Source organism: Acartia tonsa, chromosome 2, assembly GCF_053477335.1.
Source record: "Acartia tonsa isolate MP-2025a chromosome 2, ASM5347733v1, whole genome shotgun sequence".
NCBI classification, from domain to species: domain Eukaryota; kingdom Metazoa; phylum Arthropoda; class Copepoda; order Calanoida; family Acartiidae; genus Acartia; species Acartia tonsa.
The window spans coordinates 22082880-22103470 of NC_137261.1; the positions used below are offsets into that span (position 1 = coordinate 22082880).

Genomic DNA, 20591 nt, shown 5'->3' on the forward strand with positions numbered 1-20591 from the left:
TAAGCATTATCAGTAACAAAGTACTAATTAGTGTATTTTCCTCTAGTTTATTTTTAATCTTTGATTTCATTTTATTGAATATGCTATTATTTTCTGGGTCATTGTTTTCAATGTTTTCCTCTGATTTTTTGTATTGATCTATGTATTGTGTTTCAGAAAACAATGATTGGCTTAGGGTTACTGAATTGTCTGGAGTTTGTGCGTTATTCCCTTCAATATTTATTGTACCTTCTAATAAGGTAAATATATCTGTTTCTTTATCAGAGGTTTTGTCTGTTTGTTCGTCATTTAAGTTAATATTAGCAACTACGTATGCTAATTTTTCTATTTTTTCTTCTATATTGTCCGTATTATTATTTTCTTCAAATTCTTTAAAGATTTCGCTTAAATTGGTTAGATATTCTTCAGAATTTGTACTATTTGTACTTATATTGTCATCATTAATACAGTCCTCTTTGTCTGATAGAATACTAATATCGTCATCGCTATTGTTTATGAATTTTTCTAATTCATCTTTTATTTCCGCTCGACTCATATTACAGTTTTCCATTAGTAAGTCTGTATCATCAATGTCATATTTAAAAATGTCACTTGGCAATTCTTCATTGTCCTCGTTACTATTGTCTGTGTTTAATGATTCATTATCCGGATTGTTTTCTATTTTGTTTATATCTATTTGTTCGTCCTCTGATTTTTCATCAGACTGATTTGTTTGGATGTTATTATCATCCATATATAATGAAGGGGTTATTAGTGATTCGAGACTGCTTGTCCGACTATAATTGGGGGTGGACACGTTACTTGTAGTTATAGAAAACATATCATTAAATTCCTTATCGATTTTATTTACATGAATATTTAATGGTTCTAATAAGTTTTCCTCATCAATGTCCGAATTTTCGTCCTTATTTTTTGTTATCTCATGCATTTTTTGGTTTAAAATTTCAGTATCTTGTAATTCTTCAAAATTTAAGTTCGTGTTATTTAGACTTTTTCCTACTTGTTCTAATTGGTTTAAATCTATTATGTTATCTATTTTAGGTTGAGACGTTAATTCTGTGTTTGTATCTGGCTCCATGAGTGGAACGTGTTGAATATTATTTAATGGTGAGTTTTTTTTATTTATATTTTCTTGGCGGCAACCGCCGGGCATTTCCCAATAAGTGTCGGACATATTTACTTTATTTACATTAATTTGGGCTTGTTGGGAGATGCTCGGCTGCCTATCTAGTTTTTTTCTGGGATATTGCAGTGATTTATGGGGTGGTGCCTACGGAATAAACCGTATTTTTCGCACCTCTTGCATGGATCTTGGCAAGGCGTCACCCCTTTAAAAATAGGACAAGTATCGGCAGCGTGGCTGTCCTGATTGCATAAGAGACATTTTAATTGTAGTCTTATAGCTGCTTCCATTCTTTTCTTTTCAACCCAATCCCTATTCTTTTGGCGCTGATCTGGGTCAGGATGTCGCATACAATGTTCCTCCAAATGTGTTTCTTTTGCACAATGAGGGCAAGGGGGGAAAATTTTCCTTGGAGGCCTATAGTTTTGATTTTGGACTGGCTTATTTTGGTTTTCATTTGTGTCCACCTTTTTATCTTCAGTTATAGGCATTTGTTTAACTGGTTTTGGGTTAGACTTATTTTCCTTTTTTCCCTGTATTTGACCTATATTTGCCTTATTTTCGGGCCTTTCTTTATTTCTCCTTTTCCTTTCAATGGCTTGGTCAAAGAAAATTTTGTTAACACTAAACCAGTTTAGAATAACTTCAAGGTTGCAGTCTGGGGTGTTAGTTGCAGTTATAAAACTACTTTGCAAGTTACTAGGGATAAGATAATTATTCACTTTTTCCCTTAGCTTACTCATTTGAGCCTCTGGTGTCTGTCCAGTCTTTTTTAGCCACGCTGCCAAATTTATGGCACAAACATTAGGGCGATCCTCATCTTTAGGGGTGAATTTGTATGTATGGAACTTTTTCTCATAGTCCGAAGACGTAAGTAATTCACCTCCTATTGTTGTGATAATTTTGGTCACAAATTCAGTCCCTTTTAAGCTATTAGGATCTATTTCTAATTGGTCCATTTTATTTCGGGCCTCTGGGCTGAAATAATGAGCCAGAAGGTTATTGTATGTTGAGTGTGTAAAAGGCCTTTTAAAGTCATTTATATATGAAAAGGATCCTACAAAGAGTATAGGATTAGTAGCTTCAGAAAAGGTGTTCGGTATCTTACCGAGCACCTTTATCTCTTTGCTAATTCTATAATGATCACATGGTCCTTTAACTAGTGATTTAGGCACAAGTTTTATAATTTTCTTTATATTAAGGTCTACAGCTGAGTGTGCGGATGATAGTAACTGCTTGAGTTGGTGGACCTGACTGTCTGATAATTCTAATTGTTTTAAAAGGTTGGTGTTTTTCTCAGTTTTATTTTTATAGCCGTAGGAGCGTTCGTCATCGCTTGACGAACTGTTTTCTGATGAACTACTAGACCAATAATGTTTATCCTTTTTATTTTTTCTGTCTTTTTTTCTGTCATTGTCACTGTCTGTGCTACTATCGTCACTGCTATCTCCGTGACCTTTTCTTTCTCTTTGTTTGTTTTCTCTTTTTTTATTGCCTTTTTTATCTTTTTTATCATTTTTGTCATTTTTGTCATTTTTGTCATTTTTGTCTTTTTTGTCATTTTTGTCATTTTTGCGGCGTTTGTCATTGTCCTTTCCACGTTGGTCCTTGCCGTGGTTTTTGTATTTTGTGTCTTGTCTGTCATTATCTGTTGTGTCATCTGTATCACTTCTGTCATTTTTGTGATACTTTTTTGTTTTTGTCTGTCTGACAGTTTCAGACTCACTGTCAGATGAATCACTGCTGTATGTGTCATATTTTGTTTGTTGCTTTTTTGTCTTGTTAGTTCTTTTTCTTTTATAGCTGCTGTCTGTATCTGACTGGTCACTAGGATCTTTATTGTGACTTTTTTTGTTTTTGCCTTTTTTATCTATTTTAGTTCTCTCATCTACGTCTGTTGCGTCATATTCAAATTCTGTGTAGTCTGATGGTAGGCCTCTAGCTTTTGGATATGAGTCAATGTCGTTTGGGATATTTTCTTTGATTGGTCTATTAGTTTTGTCTAGTTTTTCTTCCTTAATACGCGGAGGGGCTACTGGCCTATTCTCCTTGTGTACATCGGCTTGTACTGTAATGTTTTGTGTCCTGCTTTTTAATTTGTTAAATAGCGACATTGCGGTAGCGGAATTTATATTTTGACGAGATTCAGCTCTCTCAAGATATTGTATATCTCCGTCAAAATCGTTTGCACGGAGATATATTTCGCTACCGCTGGAATGTGCGTATTCTGGGTTAAATGGATATTGGTTAAAGGGATGATCTTCAATATATAGATCATCATCCAATGATTGTATATGATCTCTAACTTTGCTTGTCATTATAATTTTATTTTATTTTAGGTGTTACTGTGTGATTATGTTGCCAGAGGCTGCCTTTGTCTGGGCCCTGACCTTCTTTCTACTTTATGTTGCCTTAGCTGTCCGTTTTGTTATAATGATCTGGTTCTATTTTGAATATTTATTGGTAAGTTTATATTTAAATTACATCTGTATCCTACATTACTATTATTTTCTCGTTTTGGTCCTTTTGTGAGAATAGAATAGTAATTCCGGGGAGGTATTCACTTTTTTATCTATTTGGAAAAAATAGGTAAAAATGTGAAAAAATTGTATTTTGAAACAGCCTAATGTGTTATTCAAGTAAATAGGCCTTTTTTACTCAATTATATTAGCTAGTTCCAAAATATCCCCCTCTGGAAAAAAATTTCTATTATTACTATGGTTACTTACTTTGATCGGGTGATGATGAAACCGGTAACGGAACCACTTCTGGGACTTCTCGCTGGTCCCGAGGAGCTAGATTTGTTAGTGTCACCTAGCTACAACTCTCACTTACTCGTAGATACAGCAGATTTAACCGTCCCGTCAGAAATATCAAGTATTTTTTAACCCTTTTGTACCATGTCCTAAATTTTAGGTCAGATTGAGACTAAGTTATTTATACTTTTTACACTTAGAGTCAGTCCGCCCTAAAACTATCAGTTTTCCTACTCAAGTTCTACTGCCAACCCTTATCCCTGGCCTTCAAAGTTTATTAAACAATATGTTAGGACGTTATTTCCTCTGGCCTGGGTTTTAACCCAGACGTATGTTTAATAAGCCAAAAGCGGAGGACATTCTGCTTTACATATTTATTAACAATATTGGGATTAAACCCTAAGATTAAATAAAAAGAAAAAATTCCATTTAAGTTTCAGTATTTATTTACAGTTCTAAAATTCCAATTTAATTATTAAAGACTATTTCATTACAGGTTTTGTTGCTGTACGAGTTTACATCACAGAGGAACGGGCTTGCTGCAAGATTTAGAAATTGAACCTGAGATAGTGGTACCCTGAAAACTGATGATGTCTTCCCTTGTCTTCTCATATTTATAGACACAGTCAGTGAAAGTTTTTAATATGTGGAAGGTGAGCTAACCCTTTTTGTGATATATACCCGAACAATACAGTGAGAATTTTATAGTAAAAGTTAGCAAAATCACACATTTTATAGAAAAAATATTTAACATACACTATATCATTACTAATAGTTTAAAATTACTGGTTTATCTACAATAATATCTAAAATGTTATCATTTTTATTTTTACATGTTAAAATCACAAATTTTGATACTCTATTTTTATTCGATTGTTATACAAATTTATTGATAATTGATATAATTTTATACCTATCCATTTTCCAAAGAAGAAAAATACACTTTTTGTGGTAAATTTGTTGTTTTATGGAAACGTTTATCAAAGTAGAAAGTGTGTTTGTCTGTCCATTGCAATATGATTTTGTTTGCGCAAAAATAGAAGGTTGTAGCGCGTTTTATTCTAACTAGGCCATTTTAACATATCTGGATAAAACTGGATATAGAAACTGGATAGAGCGAATGTTTTATTTAAATGATTTTCATGTATGTTAAAGTGGAGTGTTCGTCCGAGTTTTTGTTATGTTGGGTGATTTTGTTTTATTTATGTTTTTTGGCCCAGTGAACAAAGACAGGGTCGAGTTCCACGGATTTTACTACTTTATTACTGTTATTTTATAACTTTCTCTTTTTCATAAAGGTCAAAGAAAAGTACTTGTTATTTTATAAAATAATTCTTAGAAACTGTTTTTTGGGTCATATATGACCCAAATAATGGCGATTCCTGTGACGACACGACTTGCATTACTTTGTTTCACGATCCTGAGTCACATATAGAATTACAAAACGACGTACAGACATACAATAGTTTACAAGTAGCTGCGCTTCTAACATAATCCTAATGGAATAAATGAATGGTGTTTCCTATGGACGGCAGGACTTGGATTGGTTTTCATTCTCAATAATGATTTCAACACAGAGGGTCCTTGGAAAGGTAATTTTTTCTCTCTCAATTTCTGGAATTTTCCCGCATTTTGTGATTGTAGACTATCCCTACTCCTTCTCCCTTTACACATTTTTTTTTGTAATGTAGAATGTGTCGATGTCATATTAACCTTTTTTGGGGGGGAGGGGGGAAGTTGAAATGTAAAAATTGTACCTGATTTTTATAAGCCATAGCTTTGAATCTTTGGGGTTGGGGGGGGGGGGATAAAGCAGCCACCTTTGGAGGTTCCTGACAGGAGGTATTGATTTTCCTCCAAGTCCTTGATCAGATGTATATGAAAAAGAAAAAAAAATTTGAAAGTTTTTCTCATGGGATAATGTAGTCCCATATCATAATTCAAAACTTTTTCTTAAAACTTGAAAATGATAATATTCAGTAAATCTTATTATGCCAAACTTTCCTAATATGAAAAATATATACATTACAAGTTGTGTTTTTAGATTGTCTGTATGTCTGTCTGTATGTAAAGAGTTGCTGCAGTTCTTGTTTATTTCCTAAAAAGATATTCTGTTAATGGATGAAATGTTAAGAGTGACTGCGTGACTGGTGTACATATTTTACAAGTATTAGTGTATCCACCCTTCACTTTGTATCTGAATGACAATATACAAACTAAACATGGTGTACATAATTTACAAGTATTTGTGTAACCATCCATTACATTGTCTCTGAGAGACTATGTACAAACTAAACATGGTGTACAAATTTTACAAGTATTAGTGTATATCCACCCTATACTTTGTCTCTGAGATACTATGAACAAACTAGATATGGTGTACATATTTTACAAGTATTAATGTAGCCATCAATTACATTGTCTCTGAGAGACTATGTACAAACTAAATATGGTGAACATATTTTGCAAGTATTAGTGTAGCCATCCAGTACATAGTCTCTGAGAGACTATGTTCAAACTAAATATGGTGTACATTTTTTACAAGTATTAGTGTAACCATCCATTACATTGTCTTTGAGAGACTATGTACAAACTAGATATCATGTACATATTTTACAAGTATTTGTGTAACCATCCATTACATTGTCTCTGAGAGACCATGTACAAACAGATTATGGTGTACAAAATTGACAAGTATTAGTGTATTCACCGTATACTTTGTCTCTAAGTGACTGAGTATATGCTCAATTTTATACCTGTCAAAAGTATTTTAGACTTAATATGTATTTTTATATAAAAAAAAGTAGGAATGTTTTCCCCCATAAGAAAATGTTATTATACATTTGATTTAATTTAGCAGAGCTACTATTCAAATACTTTCATATTCCCAAGCTTTAAAATATTAGTTTAAGTTAGGACAATAATTTTATTAATTTTAAAATATTAAATAATTATTTCCTGATGTTTGTTTCTCTGATACTGGGTCTGGATATGATCTTCCTTGTTTCTAACGTTAAGAAATACTTTATTATTAACTAGCTGCTTCGCCCCTAGCCTCTAGGGGCTTTGCTTTAAGAGGTGATCAAAAAAAAATTTTGGCAAAATTCGTAAAAGGACCAAGGCAATCTTCAGCAACCCACCCACCCCCCAAGAAAATAGCCTAAAACCACCACAGGACCAGTAGGTATATTCCTTGAAGAGTATAATCCGATCGGTTAAGTGGTTACCGAGATCTTAAGGGACGGTTAGACGGACAGACATCATTCTACTTTGTATTATAGATATTCGATCTATAAATGTTTAATTTTAGTCATCGGTATAGATATGTATTTCATAATGTTTTGAATTCTCCCTTTGGTAGCTTCAACGCATTAAAGACGCATTAATCTATAATACAAAGTAGCTTAATGTCAGTCCGTCTGTCCCTTAAGATCTTAGTAACTACTAAACTTTTCAGGGTATATACCTAATGGTCCTGTGGTGATTTTAAGCTATTTTCTTGGGGGGTGGGACACCCCAAACCCCCCCAAAAATGAAAATTCACCCCCCCCCCCTCCTATGTTCATTTCAACCTCATTAGCAAAACACTGTGCACTGTCACTGTCACTAATAAAATATTTTTAGGCCTGGTAGTGTACGGGATAGCAACATGTTGTACGTTTCCTGTACACATATTTTTCGCCAACAGATTTCTGGTTGACAGAAATTTTGCGGAGATTATGAAGGTAAGGAAAACTGTTCAATTTGTTGTGCTACAAAAATCTATCCTATTTTATAAAAAAAGTTGAAGCTTTAGTTTCAAAAATTACTGAACTGATTGAGTTCTCGTTTTTAGGGAAGCTTTACATAGAACCTGGGCTATAGTTTTGGGTTATTTTATTTATGGATTTAAGCATTGAGATGGTTTTAGGGAATTTTCCACTCCGTTTTTACCACTTTGAATACAGAGCCCATTAATGCTAGGGGCGAAGCCGCTAGTAATTAAATCGCATATGGGCCACAAAACCGTTTAAAAATATTTAGCAAGACTGTTACTTAAGAACAATAAATGTACTCCTTTAGTTGTGCTGTCAAGCTTCATAGTAGTCTTTATTTTTATCCAAAACTACTAATTCCCTATATAAATGTAACGAAAATTTTTGCTTACCGTTGAACTGATACTGTTCTTAATTGCAGTTAAGAATCCTACAGGTCCACAAAAGGTTTATGACTATTCTATGGGAAGGTACCCTAACTCCCCTAAGAGAACTCGTCCTTAGAAGAAACATCATCCCCTCTATAAAACAATTTTTAATATTATTTTAAAATAAATGATTGAGGGTCAACTACCTCCCCCCCCCCCCTCTCCCGTTTACTTAAGTGTTCTAGATGATTCCAGTTGCTAGCCGCTAGTATACCATTAACGGTCATATATTGCAAAACTTTTTATATACGTAATTTTGTAACAACCAACGATAAATTTTTCCATTTTCTTTTGATCGATTCTGCAAAGAAGGAATTTATTAGATTTAATAAATTGTGAGTCTGCAGCCAATTTTATCAATTCACAAACTTTTTTTCGTAGGTTTTTTAGACTTTACTTTATATGTTGTGGCAGCTCGTCTATCCGTCCGTAATTTTGTGTGTTGTTATTTCTAAAGGCGAAGCTTTTCCATACTTACGGTCGTTCTGTCTGTATGTTCGTAGATACTTGTCAGTAAAGTTTGCGCTATAGACAGCTTTCCGCAGATATTGAAACGATAAATTGTAAGCGTAAAACGAGTTTTATTATTATATTTGTTGAGAATTGTCGTTAATATTACAATGAAGGGGTGAGGCTTGAGGGCTTTTTTTATTATACGTGAATATAATTTTGAATTTTCAAAGCGCAAATCGCGGAAAACGACAGACGGACGTTACTCAGTTTAACTGTAGAGAAGCGTCGCTTCAGTTCCCACACAGAGGTTCTGTACACAATTTTATTTATACACAAGCACAACAATGCTAATTTAAATATCTACAGAATTCGGATGGGTTAAATAGGATAATGATAGATTCCTTCCAATAGATAATACAAAGTTATATTTATATAGGTTTTACTCAGCTTATACCAACAATGAAATTAATTCGGGGGAAAATTACGAAACCTATACATGTTTTTCAGCTGTCGTTGGGGGGCAACACATCGTAAAATTGACGACCTCTCCATTTGCCCCCCAAATATCATTTTAGATTTATTTTGCTTGTTTGTTATACCTGTTCCTGGGTTTTACTGCAACAGATTTAATACCAGGACATTATTATTCTGGTGCGCGCAGCTAGTCTTTAAATTTCTGTCTGCTACATTAGCATGGTATTATTGACAATTAAAAATTATGGTTCAGTAATGTCTATCTATAATACAAAGTAGAACGATGTCTGTCTGTCCGTCTGTCCGTCTGTCCGTCTGTCCGTCTGTCTGTCTGTCCGTCTGTCCGTCTGTCTGTCCCTTAAGATCTCGGTAACCACTAAACCGATCGGATTCTACTCTTCAGGGTATCTACCTATTGGTCCTGTGGTGGTTTTAAGCTATTTTCTTGGGGGGTGGTACACCCCCAACCCCCCCAAAAACCGAAAAATCCCCCCCCCCATTTTTTATTTTTTTTTATCTTTTTTTTTTTTGAAGGAGATTTCTATGGTCCTTTACGATTTTCGCCATATTTTTTTTTATCACCTCTTGGGGCAAAGCCCCTAGAGGCTAGGGGCGAAGCCGCTAGTTAATATATAATACAAAGTAGAATTATTGTCTGTCCGTCTGTCCCTTAAGATCTCGGTGGCCACTGAACCAATCGAATTCTACTCTTCAGGGAATATAATTTCTGGTCCTGTGGTGGTTTTAGGCTATTTTCTTGGAGGGTGGGACACCCCAACCCACCCAAAAACAAAAAATCCCCTCGCCATTTTTTTAAAAATTATTTTAAATAGTGGCTAAGCCGCTAGTTTATGCATAATTAAATTTATTAAATATATTTTATAGGTAGTAGCCTTACCCGTTTTTTTAATGGATTTTTTTGTGTTTAAATATTAATAACACAAATTTGTCAATTAGTTAATACTTTACATGGTAGCCTTATATTGTCAGTCCTCTTAAGAAACTCGGTCTAAAACGGGTAGTATTACGACTTACAAACTGCTTCTATACATGTAAAATGTAGGACATTCAGTTCCATTTATTAAATGCAGGGGGTGCCTTGGCTTCTAACACATATTGTCATGTAAGGACTTACTAACAAAAGTCATGCAAACAAGGCTGTGGCTGTCTGTAATAGGATACTGTTACTGTATAACTAACTAGCGGCTGTGTTCCTAGCATCTAGGGCTTTGTATTTGAAGGTAAAAAAAGTCTAAAATCATCCCAACATTTGAATCTAAAAATAGAATAGCCTAAAACCATCCTTTATAACATGTTAAGCTTTTCTAAAGTGGAGAACTCATTTGGTTCTGTTGTTATCCAAATCATAATAGGATATGTTCTAACTGTTGTTAGTTGGTCATCAATACTCTTCATAATTGTTCTTGATGATTCAATTTAATTTTTCTATGTTCTAAATTTTTTATGATAATTTAGTGGCATGTAAGAAATGTATATGGGCTAGTGATGTCTGTAAATTGGATATGGCAGATTTCATACTTCTCATTCATTGTTCTGGTAAGTATTCTTTTAAAGCTAGGCATTTCTACAATCAGGGTTTGTCCATTCGGTAACATTACAAAGTGTCTCAAAAGTCAGCCGTGTGACGTCATAAAAATGAGGGATTATCTATCTCTTTTTTAGGGGTTTTCTTTCCCACTCATCCTATCATCTCCGTCATTTTTATGACGCACATGGCTGATTTTTGAGACACTTTGTAAAGTGACGCCCTTTCGTCCGTGACATATATCTCTGATCGTTTATTTAGACAGGTTAGGTACAATTTAGAGAGAGTATAAACTTATAATCATAATAACATTTTTTTTGTTTGATAAAATCATCCTTTTAACTTTAGTGTTATAATATAATCCTGTAAATGACGACTTTTGTCATGTAAAAATATAACAAATAAACATAACATTTACTATACTTGATCATTCGACTTTTATTTCTTACAAAGCTACTCTAAAACTCACCTTGAGTGTCCGTCCGTTACTATGCAATGGGGAAATGTGATTTTCTCAGCTGCTAAATAAGATATGCAGCTGAAATTTTTGGGGAGATTTCCTGTGCCATCGATCATTCAGTGTATGATTTAATTGGTTCTTAGGTCCGTCGGTCAATCCTTACAGGACATTTCATTTTCATTAAGGTTTCGTGATTTCTATAATTAATAGCAAATACCCTCCCATTTTCTTTTTTTGCAATGAATATCTACTTTTTATACAGGGTGAGTCAGAAAAAACTGAGTTTTCCGATTTTCTGATGCAACCAGTAGGAATATGGAAAAACCAATTATAGGTTCTTGTTCTCTATAAAATTATACATTAAACTTAGAAAAGGTGTTTTTGAATATCTCTGAAAACAACGGCGCTTTTTAGAGCATAAAAATTTCAAAAAGTGTGTGTGATGACTTTTTCGGCCATTATTTTGTACTTTTTAGGTAGATTTATGAATAATAAAAAATGTCTACCATTCTAAAAAGATAAACAAACATATTTTTTGATTATTAAAATTTGTATTCAACATATTGTAAATATTTAACATCTTAAAAATACAATTTATTTAAATTAAATTATCACATTATAAATCAAACGTTTTGTTGTAATCTATTGTTAAGATTTAATTCTCAATGACCAGAAAACCAGCTCATGACCCGAAATATTTCATCTTGTTACCTAAATTCCTACCCCCTTCCCCTGAATTTGGGTGCAAGACTGGATTTAATCTCCAAAATCTCCGCCCCCTTTTGACAAATTATACTTGTCTGTTATAATCCATCATAATAACTTCATTTAAATAGGGTAGGGTTTCTAAAAGGCATTTTCATTTTAAAAATTCAAACCTTGATAACTTTTTTATCTTAAGAGATTTTTTTGTCAAATAAAAAGGTTTTTTCTTCTTTTTACTATAAGCTACGTTATTATAGAAGATTCTTTTAAACCACATGCATCACAATCAAGAAATATGAAAAAATGACAAATTGCAGTATTCTAAAAATGCTTTTGTGAGGCGCCAAAAAACATTTCACCTTTAAAACTCATTAAAGTACTTTTCTTAGACCTTTTTCTAAATAAATATTGAAATTTTAAGATTTTTTTATACAAAATAGATAAGTTATTTTTATTTTTCTTGATCAACATTTTTCACACAAGGCATTTTTTGACACCATATGTGGTATCCGCCGAGGATAAATGGCAGACACCGGAGTTCAATTAGATTACGGCAGTGTAACAGACGTGGACACCTTACTATAGAGAAGCTACGCTTCTCTAGCATTCACTAGATAATGATCAACATCTATTTCAGTTGTCACTTTATTGAAGGTTTAAAAGATACTAAAGCTATATACAACAAACAATAATTACATGGATAGGAATAAATAATCATAACATAAAAGCATCATAATACATATACAATGGTCAGTTTGGGCAATAATGATCCCCCATCCCTGAAAAGGGTGGGGGAGAATTAAGAATACAGTTAACCATAATAAACATGACAGATTCAATCATTAATTTTAAGCATAGGGAGGGGGTCGCTAGACCCCTTCCCCAGGACTCGGGGGAGGGCCATTGACCCTCCACCGAACCCTAGATCAGGGGTGCCATAGGCATGGCTCACGGTTGCCGAATACCACAACTCTCCCCTCGGAAGGCTGGGAGATGATTTCCCTACCAGACTTCCGACAGTGGTTGAGGCCTTCGGTCCGCTCCTTAGGGCTAAGATATATATACAAACGATAATGATTCAATGGAATCCTAGTGGTGAGTGTCTTCTTAGGGTTGATGGGCTCCCAATGTGGGGTAGAAGGCAGAGGCTGGCTTGGGTTGGACACGTTGGTCAGCGCCGGCAGGTATCAGGTTTGCTGGTGGCACAGTTGTTGCTGGAACGGTCAGCAGTGGGGCCTGCTGGTTGTTGTTGGCAGCGGCTGGGGCGCTGGCTGCCAGGTTAATCGTCTGAGCAGCGGCCTGTCCTCCTGAGGGGCCGCGGGGTCGGCCAGAGGGCGGTCCTGGCCTACCTGGGCGGTCATGCCCGCTGTCAGTTGATTTCATAGACACCATTTCCTCGGCTGCTTCCCTGCCGATGGGAATGGCATCCCAGTCCACTGAAAAGTCCCGGGACTTGGCATGGTTGAGCCTGGCTCTAGCCAGCGCTTTCCTATACAAAGCTGGATGGTACAGGAACACTTGTGATATCGCATTCAGGGCTGCCCGGACTCCTCCTTGTGCTGCTGCCAGGGAAATGATGGTTAGGTCCCCCAGCAGTTTGAGGATCAACAACAGCAAACACAGTATGGCTGCGCCATCTCCCCACTCGTGGATGGCTTGTCTAAATCCAGCCCAGACATCCAGGGCTGCCTCTCCTTCCTCCGCCAGTCGGTCAATGTTGTAGGACACTATCCCATGGTCTCCTGTGGCCGAACAGCTGCCTTGCTGAACGCAGGAGCCATAGGATAGGCCGGTCAGCATGGCACTCTTGTATGCTGGGAACTCAGCCTGCGAATACAAGCCACCTGAACTGAAGTCATCTAAGGGTTCTGTCAACAATTGCTTAGGCGTATCCAGCGGGGGTGGCCTTTTCTTGGGAGCGGGGGTTAACTCTATCCAGCCTTCCTCCGCGTGCACAGTCAGGGGGTAGGTGGAGGAGCAGGGAATCTTGGTGGCGTGTTCACTATATACCCGTGTCACAGCGTCTACAAAACCTGTGGGCTCTACTGGCACTTTGTCCCAACACTCCTTGTGTTCGCGGACAACGTATTTATGACGTTGGCAGGTCAGCTGCAGCAGGATGTCTCCCCTCAGTACCGAGAACGTGCTCCCCTGGACACGCACCGGGTGGGCCGGGTCTAGTTGCTGGAGCTTCCAGCAGTTGGCCGCTACTTCTTCTGCTGCGGTGCTTTTCATGCGCGTTTCCAGGGTAAACCCAATATAACCTGCATGTATTTGTGCTTGAAGGGGAACGTCAACATCCCTGGCCGACACTCTGGGCAGCGCAGCCGCGGCTGGGTCAGCTGCCACGAACAACGCTGGATGGTTTGTGGCATGGGCCTCGAAGTCGCAGTTCACAATCGAGGTGGGGTTGGTCATGTTGATGAAAAACTGGGCCTGATGGTCAACCAGATATGCATCCATCACCAGGCTGGGCTGGAGGCTGCGGATCAGCCTCAAGGGGCAATCTCTTCCCAGGTGGTCCCACACGTAGGTTGCTTCCCCAGTGATGCAGGACAGCTCAGAATGGGGACACTCTAGGGTCAGGTGGTCAGACTGGGACTCCACCCGTCCATCCTCCACCACATAGGTCTCCTCCTTGACCAGCAGCCGTCGCTCCTGGAGCACTAATTCGTTGCGGTATAGCTGGCCCTCGAAGTGGACGTCCTCCCCTTCACAACCCACCCCCTCGGGGCTGTTGACGAGGGCGCCCACCATATCGATGGTGAAGAACAGGGGATGGTTCAGCTGGAACGTCAGTGGCTGGGTCTTGCCTGGCAACGTGTAGACTCGGTTCCTGGCCAGGTCTCGGCACGCTTCTGGGTCTATCTTGGTTGGCCTCATGAGGGTGGGGACCGAGGTCACCTTGAGGTGACCCCATACTCCACACCTGAATGTCCACTGGGACACGGTGAGCTGACAACTGTACCCGGTGGTTTCCCTCACCTTGACTTGCTGCAGGACGTGTACTTCATGGCCCAGGGGCACCTCCTGGTGTAGGGGCTCCGTGTTACACATCTTTTCTTTATTGTAGGATGTGACATGGGTGGGGTTGGCACAGTCCCATCCCACCAGGACGTAGCTGGTTGTAGGCCACACGGCTGCCAGCAGGAGGCCCCACAGGACCATCCACCAATGGGAGAGGCTTCCAGGCAACCATCTTCCTCGTACACGCGGCTGGGGATCTTCAGCTCTGGTCACGGCTGCTTCTTGGGACTGGACACGGCTGGGCTGCTCCTGGCTAGATACAAGTTTCCATTGAGCGTTATCTGTATGTGGCCGAGGCACCCCGATACCCTCCCCAATGACAGACTGGCAAGCGACTGGCACTTGCCTGGGTGTCGGCTCCCTTCCCTTGTCCAAAGCATGCCCAGTGGCATGGGGCTGAAGTGCATGTGGCACAGGCTCGCCCTTACTCACTTCCCTCCCCTGCCCTAGGAACTCAGGTGCATGTGGCACAGGCAAGTCCTTATTTTCCCGAATTTCAATCTCCCCAGCCTCTGGTGCAGGGGGCACAGGCAAGGCTGGGTTTTTACAATATCTTGGATACAACACATTTAACAAATTCAACTTATCCTGATGTTGAGCAGCTGGGTTCCCCTGGCTGGCAGGGGGCTCTGGATGGCATGTAGCTGGGCTCTCCCTGCAGGCTGGTGGCGCTGGCTGACTGGGGGTGACGGGTGTCACCCCTTCCTCTGGGACCGCTGGCTCGTTCCAGGACTCAGGTCTCTCGGTGGCGGCGACGGTTGTCACCCCAGACATCAGGTTGGAGGCTGGCTCGTTCCAGGATCCAGGTATCTCGGTGGCGGCGACGGTTGTCGCCCCAGGCACCAGGTGGGAGGCGCTGGATAGCACCCCCCCATCATCCCAGGTGGCGACGCCGGGTGGCGTCCCATACATCGATGCAGAGGCGCTGGCTAGCACCTCCTGCCTCTCTCGTTCGGCGGCTGCCAGGGCCTCCCCATACACCGTCTCAGGGACGCTGGGCAGCGCCCCTCCACTCTTGCTGGGTAGGCTCAGTCGGGCAGGTTCCATCATGTTGAGGCTAAAAGGCTGGGGCCTCAGCACCTCTGGCTCGGCTATGTTGTTGGATTGTATCAGCTCTGGCCCCAGATGGTTAAGGCTGAAGCCTAGGCCAACCCGGTTGGGTTCAGCCGCGCCGCCCAGTACGTTGATCCTAGCTGGGACAGTCCCAAACTGCGGCATCCCATCGGCTCGGTCCGCAGCTCTGGAGGCGGCTGCTTGCTGTTGTGGTGCTGGGGGCGCGCTCCCTTCCATGTGGGCCACTCTGCTGGGCTTCCCTGGAGGGGCACCCTTATCGGCGGTGCGCCTGCGGCTGGCTACCTGGGCCCAGTCAGCTCTACAATCGGCCGCCGTGTGACCGTCATAGTGGCAACGCTCACACTTGGCAGAACGGTCACGGCGTGGCTGGGTGCGTCTCTCCTCTAGGCTAACTTCCACAGGCGTTGGGCAGTCTCGAGCTCGGTGGCCTCTCCCCTGGCAGCGGAAGCAGCGACCTGGGACCTTGTCATCTGGAGCGACCTTCCCCATCTGGTGGAGACCCGGAGCCAAGGAGCCAATCTCCATTGGCTCCGACTCGTCATATTGGGGCAACTGGATGCAAGCAGATCCAGTCAGCCCTTCGGTCGAGTCCACTAAGCACACACCTTCCTTCAGTTGCTTAGTAACCATGGTGACGGTAAACATGGCCTTACGAGTGTACTCAGGTACACTCGTAATTTCATGGTTCATCATGAGGCGTTTTACATTGGCGTTACGAATTCCACGATTTAATTCGTCCACCAACAACTCAAGATCCTCATGGTTGTAGGCGTCCCTATACAAGGCGCACTTAGTTGATATGTACGCTTGTATAGGTTCTGTCGAGTGTTGCTTGTAATCCCTAAACGCTTGTTTAAGCGTTTGGGATTCAAAAGCAGGGCGAAATAGCAATTCACACTCGGCCTTGACCTGTTCGTAGGTCAAGGCTTGGCCTGCCTCGCCAAACAGATGGGACGCCATTTCCGCCGCTTGCCCTACCAGTGACAGTAGGAGGGCGTTGCGGCGGTTGAGGGAATCATGAGGTGGCACGCGGTAAGCCGCCCATGACATCTCGAGTCTGCGGATATGTGCCGACCAGGATTGCTTGGGCGGCCCTCTATACTCCGGCAGATTGCTCAGCATCAGCTTGCGGTACTCGGCTGGGGCCGGCTGAGGGTCATCCTGGAGCCATCCTGGGGCTTGGTCACCTCCTGGGGCTTGCTGCTGGTCCATTGGGTCAACGGTTCAACGGCGGGCACAAAGTTATACAGTACTAAAATGAATGGTTTGTCACTTGAGGCCTTCTAGCCTAACAGCCAACACTGTTTGTATCACTAGGTTGGTAGTTTAGTTGCAAAGATATAACTTAGCTGTACTTATCACTAGTTAGGTGCTGAGGTTGTAGGGTAGGCTGGTAGGGGTAGATAGATGTTGAGGGTCTGAACTGCTGTCAGGAACTGATTGGGTTTTCCTTTATCACACTAGAGCTAGAAGGAGAGAAGCTTGTAATTCTTTATTTGCTAAAAATACCCCTGTTAAATGCTATGGAGTAGCTCCGCTCCGGTGTGTGTGTGCGTGTGTGTGCGTGAAATCTCCTGTCCTTGCAACGCGCGTCCGCACCGTCAAATCCGCGCACACGGGGAAAACGCGCTCTCACCCCTCAACTCGCTCTCTCATTGGTCCGCTTCGTCCGTTGAATTTATGATATTTTCCGCACTCTGTTGCGCTACCCGTGAATGGCGCTCTGTGTGTCCGATCGCTAGCCCCACACTACAGACGGACTTAGTCTAGTGTGGGTAGGAAGGGGGAAGCGCGTGAGGGGACGGGGGTAACTCCGTCCGTTTCCCCTGTGAGGGAGGGAGGTAACTGTGTGCTGGTGTAATGGTGCCTTTTTCTTCTTAATCCTAGGCTTATCTATTATATCACCCTGATTGTATTTGCCTTCAATGGAGAGGGGCTCCTCCCTTTCCCTTGGAATAAGGGGTGTATTGTTGTTGTGCTGTGGGCTTGAGATGTTTTGATTGTATATCAGGGTCTTTATTATATTACATCTAGCTTCTATTTTTGTCCTTATCACAATTGCATAACAGATTTGTTTACCAACTCTGTTCTATTTTTAGCTGTTATCACAATACACAATAAATCCAAGCCTGTTCTATTCTTAGATTTATCACAACACAACAATTTGTTTGCCAAGCTTTGCTCATAAATCTATTGTTTAGCCATCACACCAGGGTGGTAATCCCTGCAATGTAACATAATATCTGTTTTTCTAGATGGGTGGCTGCGTTGTAGCCTCTCAGGATACTTGGAGTTGACGTAGTTTTTCTCTGTTCTGGTGCACTACACTCGTATGTTAGCTCGCAGCTTGCAGCTATGTGGCATGTTTCAGCCTATCGGCGGCAGGGAATGTCCCGTCCTGCTAGCGCCGCTGATCCAAATCCGGCTGATGGCGGCAGGGAATGTCCCGTCCTGCTAGCGCCACTGGTTCGGATCCTGCTATTTCTTGCAGTAAAGTTGGCCTATTTCCAGCCGTTTACACTTATTTGGCTTGTTTCAGCCGGTCCGCAGGCCTGTTTCAGCCCTTTGAGCGCTCAACTCTCCGTTAGATATCAGCGCTGCTCGCGGTTATTCGTCAAATTTCGCTGTCTCGCTTCCACAACTGCCGGATGCAGAGTTAAACTTTGCTGTCCAGGGTGGGTAATTCAGGTTGCTTGCGTCAGTTTTGCCAGATTCACTGCTGGGAGTACCTTAGCCTCAGATGCGCGTCTGCTCTACACTTGTGGTTCGCCGTAATCTCACACAGCTGTCACCAAAGTTGTGGTATCCGCCGAGGATAAATGGCAGACACCGGAGTTCAATTAGATTACGGCAGTGTAACAGACGTGGACACCTTACTATAGAGAAGCTACGCTTCTCTAGCATTCACTAGATAATGATCAACATCTATTTCAGTTGTCACTTTATTGAAGGTTTAAAAGATACTAAAGCTATATACAACAAACAATAATTACATGGATAGGAATAAATAATCATAACATAAAAGCATCATAATACATATACAATGGTCAGTTTGGGCAATAATGATCCCCCATCCCTGAAAAGGGTGGGGGAGAATTAAGAATACAGTTAACCATAATAAACATGACAGATTCAATCATTAATTTTAAGCATAGGGAGGGGGTCGCTAGACCCCTTCCCCAGGACTCGGGGGAGGGCCATTGACCCTCCACCGAACCCTAGATCAGGGGTGCCATAGGCATGGCTCACGGTTGCCGAATACCACACATACACCTATCATAGAGGCCGCAGTTTTAGAGATAATGAAAAACACCTTTTACAAGTTTGATGTGCTTTTGTACAGAGAACAAGGATATATAACTATTTTTTCTGTATTCCTTCTGGTTGTTTCTGAAAATCGAAAAACTCAGTTTTTTCTGACTCACCCTGTATAACTGTCCGTTTAATGTCTATCTATGATTTGTTTGTGCTTTGCTACTTATGATGTTGTCATCTTTGCTATTTTAGACAGAATCTGGGAGCCTGTGGAATATTCTGCTGTACATGTTCTGTTTGGCTGTCTGGGCATATGATGAATACTTTTTGTTCAAATATTTATGTACCACCGTTGAACCTAATAAAACTTATTACTAAAAATATATATATTATAGGTGTATCTATTTCTGAAGATAGGCATACCAATATAGTAGTTCTTATTCTAACTTATTTTTGTGTGATTTTTACTAATAGGAAAAACATATTTTTTTATTACCCAATATTTATTCTATGAAAACTATAAAACTTCTTACTTATCATTTGTTTTAGGTGTATCTATTAATTCATAAAGGTATCAGCCTATCTAGTATGTTTAATTCTAATACATATATTTTTGTGTGATTTTTTATTTTAATAAAATTTTTATCTATTGCCATAACGATTATGTATTTAGTTGAAATATTACTCCGTATTATTTTATAAAATAGTATGAAATAAATAGCATGTATTTAAAACAAAATATTATGAAATAGCATGCATTATAAATACAAGGATGACAATATCCATGAAAGCGAAACTCTGAAATGGTAGGACAAACGAATTTTAAATTGTCAGAACTGAATAAAGAGAATATAAATATATAAGTTTTGATAAAATTAAGTAAATATGTTGCAAAACTGATTAAATACGGGATACTGTTTAAAGACATACATACATTTTTAGGACTTAATTATAGAGAATTTCGCTTATAATATTGTAGTATATGTTGTCCTAGGAATAAACAATCCAAAAATTATATTCATAGGGTAATTATATCACATACAAATTTTTGACCAAAAAAGTAAAAAATAGCATGTTTAAAATGGACGTACGTACTTTCTGGAATCATCATGCAAAGTTAGAAATCGAAACTATTACTAACGAACGGACTGACCCAAATTATAGAAAAGCTTTGCAATTAGAAATTGTTATCTGAAACGTAATCACATCAATTCTGTAGGAATTATATTAGATTTTTTTGCAATTGTTTTTATACTAACCACACTCCTCAATAAATCAGTTGTCCCCCCTCCTCCTCACCCCCCCCCCCACCACTTAAAAAGTGTATTCTATTTTGAAGGGGTACAAAATCAAATCACATCCAATGTGCTAAAACAATTTGCTTAGATCGAAGGGACAAAAATCCTAATATAAGTTTGTTTTTTGGAGGAAAGGGGGGTCAATAAAAATCTGTTAATGGTTTTGAGTTATTTTCTATTCTCTTCTACTTCCGAAGCAAAGACCCTCAAGACTGGAGGCGAAACCGACAGCTTTAG

General features: G+C 39.8%; 1 protein-coding gene and 1 long non-coding RNA gene across 2 annotated transcripts in view; both read left to right on the top strand.

Annotated features, from left to right (window-relative positions):
- The window catches only part of LOC145306737 (uncharacterized), a 45422-nt gene extending 25709 nt beyond the window's left edge, over nucleotides 1-19713 (top strand). The window contains exons 2-5 of the mRNA XM_080149024.1: nucleotides 5412-5471; nucleotides 7504-7604; nucleotides 10466-10546; nucleotides 19309-19713. Of these exons, the coding sequence (XP_080005150.1) occupies nucleotides 5412-5471; nucleotides 7504-7604; nucleotides 10466-10546; nucleotides 19309-19434 (368 nt within the window). The 3' untranslated portion in view covers nucleotides 19435-19713. The remainder of the gene's footprint in view (nucleotides 1-5411; nucleotides 5472-7503; nucleotides 7605-10465; nucleotides 10547-19308) is intronic.
- Nucleotides 155-4898, top strand: LOC145306709 (uncharacterized). Its single transcript, XR_013875152.1, has 5 exons — nucleotides 155-239; nucleotides 1042-1107; nucleotides 2326-2406; nucleotides 3463-3586; nucleotides 4376-4898. It is a non-coding gene; the product is annotated as an uncharacterized LOC145306709 (long non-coding RNA).
- Nucleotides 19714-20591: the final 878 nt, after the last annotated feature.